This window comes from Sus scrofa, chromosome 9 (assembly GCF_054392235.1).
Source record: "Sus scrofa isolate SSC_HxYL_T2T_F1_AM1 chromosome 9, Sscrofa_HxYL_maternal_Yorkshire_Landrace_v2.0, whole genome shotgun sequence".
NCBI lineage: Eukaryota > Metazoa > Chordata > Mammalia > Artiodactyla > Suidae > Sus > Sus scrofa.
The window spans coordinates 108895750-108910923 of NC_139391.1; the positions used below are offsets into that span (position 1 = coordinate 108895750).

The following is a 15174-nucleotide window of genomic DNA, read 5'->3' on the forward strand; positions in this document are numbered from 1 at the left end:
AGAATTGCAACTATGTTGTGATAGCTGAAAAGAAATGTCTGCATAAAAGACTAGTACTAGAATATAAAACAAATGAAAATACTGTGACTTGGTAGCAGTAGGGACTACTAGCGCTGAACAGTTTGTACAATAAAACTTGCTTTATAGAATCTCCTCCATAATTTTTTTTTTCTCTTTTAGACTCAACTGAAAGTTGGCTCTCCCTGAAGGACCTAGCCTCCTCTTCAGCTCAGAATTTCTAATGAGATTATTAGACTCTACCATAGCCCAAGCAGTCCTGTCAGGTGGGGTTGGTATCCTTGTGCAAGAAGCTTTTCCTCAGACCACTCCACTAACCAACCTTTATCCCTGTGTCACCACCTCTTAGTCAGTGAATAATGCAGTACCCAGTTCAGTCTTCCCCTCCAACCCAAGATCTGCCTCAGCCTTAGTGACTTTCTTACCTCCAATGGCCTTCTACTCTCATGGTCACATTCAGAAATGGTCCACCTCTAAATACAAATTCAGACAGTCCACTCTGATCCCCAGTCTCTCCCTTCAAGTGATCTGGAACACCTTGCAACAATCAGTTCATAAACCTTTTCACTTTTTCCAGATCTATAAATAAATACTGAGAGAATTCTGTGCCAGGAACTGAACTATTAGCCCTCTACCAGCTTTTCTTCCTTCCTAGCTTAGACTCCATGGTTTGTCACTTCAAGCATTCACTTGCTAGCATCCACTGAATTCAGCTGGCAAAACCCCAATCCTATGTGATTTCAATTACACCCCTTTGCTGTCCCAGTACCCAGCATATGGAATGATGCTGGAGATCACAAGTTTCACAGATTGGTGCCACTGTAAATTCAAGGTCAGGAACGTCAACTGGGCCCTCAACACTCCCAGCAAGTTGCTTTCCCTCTCAGCACTTTTTTCCATTCCCCATAGCAGCAATTTCAAATATCCCTATTATTCTCAAACTGCTAGTACTTCTGTCCTTAGTCTCAACTTTGTCGCCTCCTTTACAGGCAACATAGAAGACATCATATCAGACTTCTTTCAACTTCTTGCCACCAAATCTCCAAATTCAGTTACATCTAAATCCACTTTTTCCTCTCAATCCCCTCTCTCATCTAGGGTTATTTCTTTAGTTCATATTTCTAAATCCCATGTTTATATAACATTTTAAGGACTCTGCTTTAACTTAATATCTCTCTTTTATATCATTAACTCTCCCTCATTGCAAGTCCATTTCCATCAGCATTTAAATATGCTCAAATCTGGGACTTTCCATTGTGGTGCAGCAGAAACGAATCTGACTAGTATCCATGAGGATGCAGGTTTCATCCCCGGCCTCGCTCAGTGGGCCAGGGATCCAGTGTCGCCGTCAGCTGCGGTGTAGGTTGCAGATGCAGCTCAGATCCTGTGTTGCTTTGGCTGTAGTGCAGGCTGGCAGCCATAGCTCCGATTCAACCCCTAGCCTGAGAACTTCCATATGCTGCAAGTGTGGCCCTAAAAAGCAAAAAACAAAAAAACAAAAAAACCTCAAATATTAAAAAAATAATAATCCCACACATGACCCCACAACATGTTTAGCAGGTAACAATCCTTTCTTCTTCTTTACAGCAAAAATATTATAGAATACAGGCTCATGAGGATAGGATACAGATCTGTTACACTTCTTACTCTACCCCCAAAACTTAGCATAGTGATTTTAACAGGCAACATGATAAATGTTAAGTGAATAAAAAGCATTCTATTTGCTACATCAACTTTCTTATAAGCACTACTTAATGCACTATAACCTGACTTCACCCTACTGTATCCCTGAAAGTGTTTCTGATAAAGTTACAACAAATGACTGCTTTATCATTAAATCAGATGGACTCTGCCTGATTTCTTGGCAGGAACTAACAATTTTGACCATTACTCCCTTCCCTTAGGTTCTTATACTTTTCTTGCATACACAACTTTTTGTATCACTCTTTTATCCACATAAGCTCATATCATGAGTATTCTATGTTTTTATTCTTTAAAATTACAATTTTAAATAACTGCATAATGGATTTTTTTTAACAATATATAATAAATTACTGATCTAGTCCCTTATTTGGGATGTTCAGGTTGTGTCCTGTGATCTAACTGTACATTCTCTGCCACAAGTGTCTGGAACTAGGGCTACATTCTTGGGATCTCTCATCTCCACCAAACCTCAATTTGGCATGAAACTCTGCATTAGTAGATCCTTTCTTCTTGCTGCACCCACAGACAAGTCCACAATTGTTCCCTTTTCATCTAAAGTTTTACTGGTAATCATGATTTTTAAAATGCAGTATTTTGTACATTTAGCGGTTTAAGTTTAAAGCACTGTGACAGCTTTGAGGAAAAACAGCAACTGACACACAGTCTCTACTTGAAGCTTCACGGACTTACACTGTAGGAAGAAAGATGCGTTCTAATTATTGAATTAATTATTTAATGAAGTCCCCATTGAGGCGCAGTGGAAATGAATCCGGCTAGGAACCATGAGGTTGCGGGTTCAATCCCTGGCCTCGCTCAGTGGGTTAAGGATCTAGCGTTGCTGTAAGCTGTGGTGTAGTTTGCAGACGCAGCTCAGATCTGGCATTGCTGTGGCTGTGGCATAGGGCGGCAGGTAGAACTCTAATTCGACCCCTAGCCTGGGAACCTCCATGTGCCGTGGGTGCAGCCCTAGAAAGACAAAAAGACAAAAAAATTTTTTAAATTTTAAAAATTAAAAAAAATTACTCAAGTAAAACAACAAGCCTCAGAAGACATGGGGACCTGAATAACTGAATGGTATGTATGTGTGGAGAGGGGGCTGAGGGGAGCCATAGTAGGTCTGAGATGGTTTCTTCAAGGAATACATTTAAACTGAAATCTAAAGGTTATGCAGCAGTGTGCTAGATAAAGGAAAGGAAGAGTTGGAAAGTGCTGCCTATGCAAAGAATGGTGAATATGAAGAATTGTTAAAAGCCAGAGTGGTTAAAGTGAAAATACCTAGTGGAGAAGACATGTTTGGCAGGTCTGACTGGGCATAAAGGCAAGGGCCAGATCACTGGGGCCTTGTAGGCTACTTTAAAGATTCTATTTTTCAATCCCAAGAGTTATGGGAAACTACTGAAGACTTTTAAGTAGGAGGGTGACATTAAAATTGCTAACATCATTCTGGCTATAGTGTAGACAACAAATTATAAAGGGATAAGAGTTGACAGAAGATCAATTAGGAGACTACTTAAAGAGATGATGATGATGATGGCTTCATCTAGAGGGGTAACAGTACAGATGATAAAAGTAAATGAAGTTGAGATATAGAGGAGGGACTTGAAAGGCTCAAAAGGACTAATACTTAGACACGGGGAGTGCAGGAGTGAAACATGTCAAGAATGACTCCCAGGTTTTAGGCCTGGGCAACATGACAGACTGCAGTGCTAATCACTGAACTGGGGAATGCTGGAGGAAAGCTGATCACTGTTTTTGTTGGCAGGCAGAAACAGGGAAGAATTCCTGAGTTCAGTTTTGGAAATATACTGATATAGGTGGGAAACATCCAATAAGGGTCAAGAATCTTAGAAAAAAGGTCTGGCCTTTAAAAACTGGGGAGTAAGATTAGGATATAGATGGCTGTTGAAGTCAAGGGTAAAGCTAAAATTGCCTAGGAAGAAAATATAATATGGGAGAGAAAAGGATCAGCTACATTTGAAGGTCAGGTGGACAGGATAAGCTGACAAATGAGCTTGTGAAGAAATAGCCAAAGAATAAAGATGAAAAGGAATCATGGGCTCTAGGAGAAGAGAGTTTTGAGAGAGAGTGCGCGCATGCACGAGCGAGCATGGTCAACAGTATTAGGTGCCACCGAGAGAAGAAATAGCATGAGGACTGAAAAAGGTTTCAGCAAAGGGAGGAGATGGAATTCAAAGCAGAAGTGGAAGACTCGCCCTAGACACAAAGAGGGACTCCAAACTACTAAAAAAGGAAAGAGAGAAGATGGGCATCAATGTATGTAGTTGAAGGCATTCTCAACTCATGAATTTTTGTCCTGTGAAACAGTGAATGTTGAACAGAGTGAATACAGACGTTAGGATTTGTGGTCTGAATAGAATCAAGAATCTAGGCTTAAAAGAAACTATGAACAATGTGCTCAACTGTTCAATACATGAGGAAGAATGGCTAGGAGGCTGGTAAAAGATAATCTATCATTAGGAGAAGAGTGAAATACAGCCAGATTGCAAGAATCTCAAAGAAACCCACATTTTCATAAGAAATTGTGGGGAAGTAACAATCTACAAGTGGCAACAAGAAGAAAGGATAGTACTTAAAGAGCATCCAACCCTGAGGGATTGAGGTTTGAGAAAACAGAGGCTGCTGCCGGAGATTAACTCCAGGGGAATAATATCTCCAGGTAAGAATCAAGTTTTCATTAAGATAATGAGGAAGCAAATTAGGGAAAGACAGAATAGGGGAGTAAGGGCAATGATGACAGGTTAAATCAGCACAAAACAAGTGTAAAACATCATGGGGATGAGAGGGTGGACGAGGGCAGATGTGGAAAGAAGGTGATCATTCTTTGGACCCTACCTATGGAAAGTAAGGAAAAGTAGAGAAAACATATAACAAAGTAAGTGACAGAGTTTCCTAGCTCTATGTCCAAATTCCAAGCCTACAACTCCTGCTCCTTTCTGAGGTGCATGGAAGTGCACCCTTCTGGATGTGTCTGCTATCCCTGATGCTGTGCATTGTAACACCCAGGTCAGTTTGATCTGCTGCACAATCCTCCTGTGGGATGTTCACAACCACTGTCCTCTACGTGATCATGACGGGGCACAACTCCGCGTACAGAGTAAAGACAAAATGCCTGAAGTAAAGACGCCTCATTCAAAAGGCATGCCTTTCAGAGGCTCTTAAGATAGAGAGCTTTTAATACTACTGTTTAGAAAAAGCAAATTACTGCTTTATGGTCATATTGAATACATTCCAAAAATGTTTCTGCTCAATTTCCTCTGTGTAATTTGTTCAGTTTCACCATAACAATACATTTCAAAATCCTCATTTCAAGTTTCAGCATCTATCGAAATGCTATCGAAATTTGTCAAATACCTTCATTATAACATCACAGAACTTTTTTTTCTTTTTTGACTGCACCCGCAGCATGTGCAAGTTCCCAGGCCAGATACTGAACCTGTGCCACAACAGTGACAATGCAGGATCCTGAACTGCTAGACCACCGGGGAACTCCATATCAGAAAACTTTTAATTCAGAAAAGACTTCAGGACAGGACTGCCAACCTGTGGGCCTCAGGAACTCCAAGTAGTTGTAAAATTCATCAGAGGAGATCTGCAAATCCATACCCATGTCAAGCACTGGTTTCAGGTGAATAAATAATGTTCCATGCCTATATATTATTAATTTTGAAATATATGTAGATATTTTCATGATTAATTTTAAAAGGATGTTAAAAGGGAATCTTCATATTTGAAAAGGCTGGGAAAGCACTGTCTTATGGGTTATCTTGTTCCACCTACCAGACCACCCGCACATTACCTCTTCTACTATGAATCCTGACAGATTGTTATCCAGCTGCAGACATAATGGTTGGAACATTTTCCATAAAGGCAAGTATACCTCCTCTCCATGAGGAAACTCATTACATTTTCAGATAGCTCTGATTTTGACAGACATACTTTCTTCCATAGAATTTCTAATGCTCTAGAATTACTGAGAATTAGTCTCATCCATTTCGCACATGACAGTCCCTGAGGTACCTGAGGTGGTTACTGGATCCTTCCTAAGGCTTTTCTCTCACACCTCGCCCCTCACTCAAGGATGTGACACCATTCCTCATTCGACTCCTCTCCTCCTGTCCCCTCAGCACGTACGCACTTGCCAATTCCCTGTCTTAAAACTCCAAACACAGCACATAGCACACCAGATTTGATCTGCCTGTGGTAACACAGTACACTTATTACGTCCCTTGAATGAGACACCAAGATTTTTAAAACCTTGTAGTCATCTAAAATACAAGGTCTCTTCCACTGTGTTTTAGTACATATGAGCTTTTTTTTTTAACTGAGATAACATCATTTTATGACATTATATAAGTTTCAGGCGTAACTGTATTTCAACTTCTGTACACACTACAGTAAATACGAATTTAGAGTCAACTATCCATTAATCTTACCTTGCTACTATAGGACAATTATTCCAATCTGTCAAGGTCTTTCAGAATCTTTATTTTTGCCATATAACATGTTAGCTAATTCTCCCAATTTTAGGTCATTTGTAAATTTGATGAGAGGGTTTCATTCTATAGTGAAACTTATTCATTCTTGGCACTTACCTGAACCTTCCTTGCTGAAATGGCTAATGATGTTACATTAGGAAGAAGATAAATTTTTATATTTAATGTATCATTTATATAATTCAAGACATTTTACATTAACGATTATTCTATGCTTACCTAGCAACAGCTCTGATGAAGTCTAGAGATACTGTGCATTTGTATTTTGGTCCATCAAGTTGATCATCATGGCCAACCAGGGTTAACAGCTGAAGGGTCACTAAAGAGGTAATCTAAAAATAAGAAAGCATCTTTATGAGAAAACTGTTTAATAAGCATGATGTCCTTGTTTAAACATGTTTAGTTCCTTTGATAAAGATATATAACTCAGTTCACAACAACATCTGCAAAGAACATGACTATTTTGAAATTTGTATATACAAACTTATACATATGCTCAAAGTCCTAGTTAATTAACGATCAATCTTTAAGAATCCATTAGAGATAGATTTGATTCATTAATAACTCACACAGATGACTGCTAACTTTAAAAACTATAAACAAAGTACATTCCTTCTCTACATAATAAAAATTTTATGAAGCTTCCATCCAAATACCTCAGAATATCAAATGCGTACTCCCTTGAGAATTGAGCAGTTAAAATGTAGCAGTATACCTTTTTCAGAGTTGGGAAGCTGACTGAACAAGAGATAAGAACATACCCTTCAGACATGGGCTTTGTCTTGCTTTAAAACTGACTACCGGAGTTCCCGCAGTGGTTAACGAATCCAACTAGGAACCACGAGGTTGCGGGTTCGGTCCCTGCCCTTGCTCAGTGGGTTAATGATACGGCGTTGCCGTGAGCTGTGGTGTAGGTTGCAGACGCGGCTCGGATCCCAAGTTGCTGTGGCTCTGGCGTAGGCCGGTGGCTACAGCTCCGATTCGACCCCTAGCCTGGGAACCTCCATATGCCGCGGGAGCGGCCCAAGAAATAGCAACAACAACAACAACAACAAGACAAAAAATAAAAACAAAAACAAAAACAAAAAAAAACTGACTACCAATTAGGTAGTTTAGGCACTGCCAGGAGGTGTAATAGTGGCAAAATTATAAGTGCATTTTGACAGGTTAAAATCAAAACACAAAATAACTTCACATTCATAATGCCAACAAAAGTATTAAGTGCTCTGAAATCCGAGAAAGACAGCTGACCCAAGAGCTGAAATTCTTTGCCCATTCTCTTCTTTTAATTTCTCATTCTATCTTCTACATGCCAAGAGAAAAGAGGCCAGCAATGGCAAGAAGAAAAGATCTGGAAACTTGGTGATCTGTAACTGCCAGCAGCAATTTAAGAGGTAAGAGTTATAATACCCATAATACCTAATCATATATCTTAGGAATTAAGAATGCTCACTTATTTTGTGACCAATACTTTGCATATGTAGTAAACATTCTGAGTAATAAAAACAATCGTAGTAATTGTGATTTGCTGGTACCAAGTACTTATATACCATATCTCATTTATTCCTCATGATCCTAGAAGGTGGACGTTATTATTCTCATTTTACAGGAGAGCCTTAGTGCTTTTCCTCAGGTCCCAGAACTGGTATTAACTGGCTCAGTAAGAATTTAGACTTAGAGTTCATGCTAACCCTATTATGCTACACAGACTCTGCTATGTTTCCCATTACAGTATTTTTCGGCTGCACCTGTGGCATATGGAAAGCTCCCAGGCCAGGGATTGAATCCAAACTGCAGCTGTGACCTATGCCAGATCCTTAATCCACTATGTCAGGCCAGGGATTAAACCCATGCCTCTGTAGCAAACCAAGCCATCACAGTCGGATTCTTAACCCAGTGTGCCACAGCGGGACTCCTTCCATCACAATTTTAAAGGGAAAACTGTTATACAGTGTTCAGTCAGCTGTCATCACTTTACCAATATTTTTTTTTTTCTAATTAGGGCTGTATCTACTTCATATGGAAGTGCCCAGGCTAGGGGCTGAATCAAAGTTGCCAGCTGCCAGACTACACCACAGCCACAGTGGGATCTGAGCTCCACTGGCAACCTACACCACAGCTTGAGGCAAAGCCATATCCTTACCTCACTGAAAAAAGGCCAGGGATCGAACCCACATCCTCACGGACACTAGTTGATTCTTAACCCGCTGAGCCACAATGGGAACTCCTACCAACATTTTTTAAATGAACAGATGAGTAGATACCACAGTATTTCATATATAGAAAATGCTATATTTAGTAAATACGAAGCGTTTTTTCAATTAGTAAGACATTTGGTATCAACACATCAAAATATGAAGCTCTGCATTCAAAAGGCTAAGACTTTAATTTCTAATTCAATATCACAAATTAGGTTATGCCTTAAAATGTTTTATAGATCTTCTATGTGTTGAATAGTTATGTATTTTGCAGCTATTGTATGCTGTTCTATTTTTATTAGATCAAGCTTATTTGTCTTAGTGAAATCCTTACATACATCATTATTTATCTACTTGAACTATAGAAATTGAGGTGCTAAAATTCTCCCATTATGATAAGTCTGTCCTTTTCTTTGTAATTTTTTTTTTTTTTTGTCTTTTTGTTGTTGTTGTTGTTGCTATTTCTTGGGCCGCTCCCGTGGCATATGGAGGTTCCCAGGCTAGGGGTTGAATCGGAGCTGTAGCCACCGGCCTACGCCAGAGCCACAGCAACGCGGGATCCGAGCCGTGTCTGCAACCTACACCACAGCTCACGGCAACGCCGGATCGTTAACCCACTGAGCAAGGGCAGGGACCGAACCCGCAACCTCATGGTTCCTAGTCGGATTCGTTAACCACTGCGCCACGACGGGAACTCCTTTTCTTTGTAATTTTTAGTTTTTGCTTTTATCTTTGAGTCTATGTTATTTAATGTAGACATTTAAATTTTTGCTGGTAAATGAAACCTTTTCATTATTATCTAATGGTCCTTTTTTTCAATAAGGCATTTATCTTACCCTACAGTGTGTTTTTTCTAATATACCTACATCCACATTCTTTGAGGTGGTTATCTTTTTTCTTATGTTATTTTTCATCATTTTACTTTTAGTTTTATATTTTAACTTTAGACATAAACATATACTGATATTTTCTTTTTGTAGCTAGTGTGACAATCTTTACCTTTGCCTAAAAGCAAATATACTCCATTTGCTTTTATTGTAATGATATTCTAAATGGTTATTTATACCATTATGTCAACTTTTCTATTTGTCCTCCTAATGTGTTTCTCATTCATTTCTTGCCTTTTATTGAGCTGAACTGCAATATTTTTTTCATTCTCAAAAGTCAAAAAAAAAAGTCTCAAAAGTAAAGGCTTTAAGAAAGAAAAAAGAAAAAGGCTTTACTTCTGAGACTTTTCATTTTTTGTTTTAGTCTACCATCCTGGAAGTAGTTTTATATTCTAATTTAACTCTAATTTCCATTTTGATTTTGTCTCTGGGCCCCAAGCTATTTTAGAATTCTTCTTTAATTTCCAACTCATGAAGTTTCTCTACCATTTTTTGATTTGCTTTTTTAGGCGAGGATATCACAGGATGTGGTCTGTACACTGGTAATCCTTTGAAACTGGATTCTCCAGAAGGAAATAAGACCTCCTTCCACTGTGGCAAAGAGTGAAACTGACCAGTGCTCACCCTGCCTGTCCTTCCCCCCTTTCTGTCCCAAGAATGTCTCCAGCTGATGGCAAGGGAGTACAAAACATGCCTACAAAATGGGATGACCCACGACTGGCAAACAAGGTGGGGTAAGATAAAACTTTTCACTCTTCTTTATACAACCACTTATGTCATATCCCCCATTTTGCTCTTGGACTGCAAAGCCTAAAATATTTACTCTGTGGCCCTTTACTGAAAAAGTCTGCCAACCCCTGCATTAAAAAATTGCTATATTGGGATGATTAATTTAACCAATGTAGAAATCACAATGTTCAGTGACTTGTCCGAAGTTCCGAAGTGATGACTGGAAAATGGCAGAAACTTACCTGACTACGATTTAGGTCTCCTAACTACAGTTCCAAAACTTGAAAAGCATGACTAAAATGTGATCACAGCTGAGAGAGTTAACTTCTAATAAGCTATTATAATCAATATTCAGTTGCCTGAATAATGAATGTGTTAAAAAGAATGGGGATGATCTGTAAAAAAGGGAGTGTTCAAGAGAACAGACCTGGCAGTATGCCTCCAGCAATAGGACTAAGGGCTCCTTGCCCATTAACTTGTAAATCTGGTACATGCTGTAAGTATGGGCTCACTGCGGAGGTGATATTGTCCAATTGTCACTCTAGGTTTTAAGATCATGCAATTATCTCCTTCCTGCTTCCACCTGAGTCCACTCTAATTCCATGCTTAATACTGGAATTTCAGCAGATAGAGAATATAGTTTAAGAGAAAGAACTATAGGTCTTCGAAGTTAGAAAGGCCTATCTTCTGCCCCTTATTAATAAATAGAATTCAGATTAGACACTCAAGGTAAATCTCAATTTTCAAAACTAAAAATCCTAATAATAATACATCAACCATGGGGGTATGCTCTAAGTCTGTATTTATGAGATAACTAAAAATTAGCGTAAGGTCCTACTGCAATGCCTGGTACAAAGCAACCGGCCCACAAATTATACCTCATATGTTAACAGGTATAAATTTATACCTATTTAAGAAACTAAGACTTTAATTTTGAGTGTATTGAGATGATCAGTAAACTTAAATATCCTATCTGATTAACATCTCTTTTCTTTCTTTCTTTCTTTCTTTTTTTTTTTTTTTGCTTTTTAGGGCTGCATCTGCAGCGCATGGAATTTCCCAGGCTAGGGACTGAACCAGAGCTACAGCTGCTGGCCTGTACCATTACCACAGCAATGCGTGATCTGCGCCATGTCTGCGACCTACACCACAGCTCATGGCAACGCCAAACACTTAACCCACTGAGTGAGGCCAGGGATAGAACCTGCATCCTCATGGACACTAGTCAGATTCGTTTCTGCTGCATCACCACAGAAACTCTTAACATTTTTTTCCAATAACTAGTCTGCTTAACAATATTTATCAATAAACGGGCATTGTGGCTTAAACATTTGTGTCTTGAGATTTGATTGATAACATCAATTCTAATATCCCTGAGATACTGATCGCCTCCAGGAAAACCCATAAAACCAAAAACAAACCCAAAACTTAAAAGTGAAGGGTCAGTTCCTGAACTACAGTTGACCACCAAAACAACTGTGTTAAGAATCCTGACTCTTCAGGCGGTTCCACCCTCCCTCACCACTGCTAATCCCTACTGTCACTGAGCTGCCTCTCACCTTTTGTTTTATTTTCCAAACTGCAACATGAAAATTTCAAAATTGTTTTTAATACTTGCAAATGACAGAAGTTCTGAGATGTGACACTGATGTGTATGACTGAACATCCACGAACACAGACTCTATCTGAAGGAAAACCAATTCCTTTATTTTAAATGATTATACAAATTATGATAAGTGATAGGAAAGGTTTTAAAAAATCAACAAAATTAATGAATTGAGGGGAGTTCCCATCGTGGCGCAGTGGCTAACGAATCCGACTAGGAACCATGAGGTTGCCGGTTCGGTCCCTGCCCTTGCTCAGTGGGTTAACGATCCGGCGTTGCCCTGAGCTGTGGTGTAGGTTGCAGACGCGGCTCGGATCCCACGTTGCTGTGGCTCTGGCGTAGGCCGGTGGCTACAGCTCTGATTGGACCCCTAGCCTGGGAACCTCCATATGCCGCGGGAACGGCCCAAGAAATAGCAAAAAGACAAAAAAAAAAGTGAAAGATCTTGTTTTCTTGGCTAATTTTGAATTAGGCATTAAAATGAAAAGACAGGGTCAAACAGCTGATTAAATAATTTAAATACCATAAGATTTCTTCACATTTTAATTGAGGGTAAGGAAATAACAGAATGGGGAATCCAGGTGATAGAAATAAAGTCAAAGAGAATCCAAAGCAGCCTATACTGATATTTTCTAGCTGAAATTACTTCAACTGTTAGTATTCATCTCATTTAATAAAGAGAAAATACCTAAGGCATTGTCCACACAATGTCTAGGCACATGTCCACACAAAACAATTCAAAAAGATACATGCATCTCTATGTTCATCATCACAATAGCCAAAACATGGAAACAACCTAAATGTCCATCAACAGATGAATGGATTAAGATGTGGTACATATATACAATGGAATACTACTCACACATAAAAAACGACAAAATAATGTCATTTGTCACAACATGGATGGAACTAGACTCTCATACTAAGTGAAGTAAGTCAGAAAAAGAAAGACACCATATGATATCACTTATATGGGGAGTTTAAAATATGGAACAAATGATCTACCTACGAAACAGAAACAGATCATGGACCTGGAGGACAGACTTGTGTTTCCTGGTGGGAGAGGGAGGAAGTTTGGGGTTAGGAGATATAAACTACTGCGTATGGAATGGATAAGCAACGAGATCCTGCTGTGTAGCACTGGGAACTATACCTAGTCACTTATAATGGAGCATGATAATGTGAGAAAAAAGGATGTATGTATGTATGTATGTATGTGTAACTGGGTCACTCTGCGGCACAGCAGAAATTGATATAACATTGTAAATCAATTATAATAAATAAAAATTAAAAAGAAAGAACGGGAAAGAAAGGGAGGGGAAGGAAGGAAGGAAGAAACAAAGAAAGAAAGGCTCTCTTAGTAACAACAAAATGCAGGAGCTGAGCTCCTTTCTCTCATAAAATGAGTTGCTAGAAATCCTTACTACGAAGGGATGAGAGAACAGGATGGACAGCTAAGGAATAATGGGATCTTTGGGGGAAAGAAAGGACTGCTGAAAATCAAGACAAACTCATTATCCTTCTCAGTTTAGAAACAGGTAGGGATGATGATGAGAAAGTAGGCCTGAAATTTTAATGAATAGAAGGCTATATAGAAAAGAATTAACATAGTCTCCTATGGCAAAATATATTCATTAACTTCACTCCTTTCTATTTTTCTACAAGGGATTCATCTGCTAAAGTAGGTTAGTAATAGTCATTTGAAACTGACACATTAATCTCCCTTTATTATTAAAAATAGGTTTCTTCCGTAGTTCTTTTTCTTTTAATATAGAAAACATTACTTACCTTGTCACCAGCATTTCCTCATACTATTTCTTACAACTTCTATTTTCCCATGACTCAAATACTCTCACATATTTAATTCAATTCTTCAATCCAAATAGTAGGCTAAATTTACACTTCTTCCATTTTTTCATAAACACAAAATCCATCATTAATCTAGTTAAGTTAGAATTTCAATATTTTCAGATACATGTTTTATTACTTTCACTAAATTAGTTATAGCAAATTATCAAAGGCAATGAAATTGAAACATAGGTGAATCACTTTCAGTTCTACCAAAATTCCACGGATAAACTAATCACATAAACTATATAAAGAATATAGTATAATTTTCAGATGTAGCAGTCAAAAGACATTTCCAAAATACTAGTAACATGATTGCTCAATTTTGGGGGTGGGGTGGGGGAGGATCTGATATAGGAAAAGCTACTACACAAAAAAACCTAAAAAAAAGGGAAACAATTAAATTGTAATGTGATTTTTCACATTAAAAAAATACTAATTTCAGAAACCTTTTATTCCTTGACTTACCAAATGAACAAAAATAACATACAAATACATAATTTAGGAGAACATTACAGAAAGCAGTGTACAGATACCAACAATTTACAAGTACTTCGCCAGTTTATTAAAATAATGCCTGAGTAAATTGAAAAAAAAATAAAGTACAAAGACTAACTTATGGGGTTAACATTTTGAATCTCAAACATATTCTTTATGCCTAGATAAAAAATTCTGGAAAAAGTATGTGAAACTTCTGGAAAGTTATTTCTACAATTGTATAGTACAAGAATATCTACCTTTTCCTCCACCGCTGAATCCTTAAAATTACCTAGTTTTTCCCACTGCATATCCATGAAAATCTTGAGGACTTGATCTAGGTACTGTGCATAAAAAGATGAAAAGGATCATGGAAAATACTGATTTACTTCCTTGCCCAACATTAAATGTCCATGACAAAATGATGAAGTCATATCTTCAGGCTGGCACTAATGCCTAAACAGTTTGATGTGATCACTAGGAATAGAGCAGGTCTATAGACAGTGAAGGTACTCAGGACCAGATTCAGTTTTGCATGTGAACATGTGCAATCATCAGACAGAGGTGGAACCACAGTCCTTCCCATATGCTGCAGCAGCCAAGGATTTAGTAACAAAGAAAACAGGTACACAAGAGTCACTACTGTTGTTAAGACCCTAAATGCAAAAGGTGATTTAGACTAAGGCTCTAGTTACAGCAAATAAGAATAAAGTGGAATATTTGCAGCCAATAAAACTAATCTTTTAGAGGTATTTAATCTTTGTTGGGGAAGAGCTCTCTAAAATAATGGCAAAATATATTTGACTATTTTAAAATCTTTTTTAGCACTGTCCAATTTACAGAAGGCTTCTCACATAACTGAGCTTTAAATAACCTAAGAACATGTTTCATAAACAAGTCTAGACAGAAGAAAATATATTTCTTAAAAAATACAGGAGGAATTCTGGTCCAGATAATATGGCACAGATTCAGATACAGTTCTTCCCTGCTAAGTACAACTATAAACCCTGGAAATAACCTAATAATTACCAAAGGACTGTGAAAAGCAGAAAGAGGAAGACAGACCGCTTAAGGACCCAAGACTGGAGGAATAACCTAAAGGCAGGGAGTCTTATGACTCCCCAACTAACAGCACAAGATGATCCAAGTCCACCATCTCCTGACCCCCAATCCAGAACAGAAAGCTACCCCAG

At 38.3% G+C, this 15174-nt stretch overlaps 1 protein-coding gene across 22 annotated transcripts in view; it reads right to left on the minus strand.

Annotated features, from left to right (window-relative positions):
* ORC5 (origin recognition complex subunit 5) overlaps positions 1-15174 on the minus strand; it is a 1223002-nt gene that overhangs the window by 90455 nt on the left and 1117373 nt on the right. For all 22 annotated transcript variants that reach the window (XR_014816072.1, XR_014816074.1, XR_014816075.1 and 19 more), the window contains one exon: positions 6456-6568. Coding sequence is in view for 3 of the 22 variants with exons in the window: in XM_084977445.1 (XP_084833571.1) it covers positions 6456-6568 (113 nt within the window). In the remaining 19 variants the exon portion in view is untranslated. The remainder of the gene's footprint in view (positions 1-6455; positions 6569-15174) is intronic.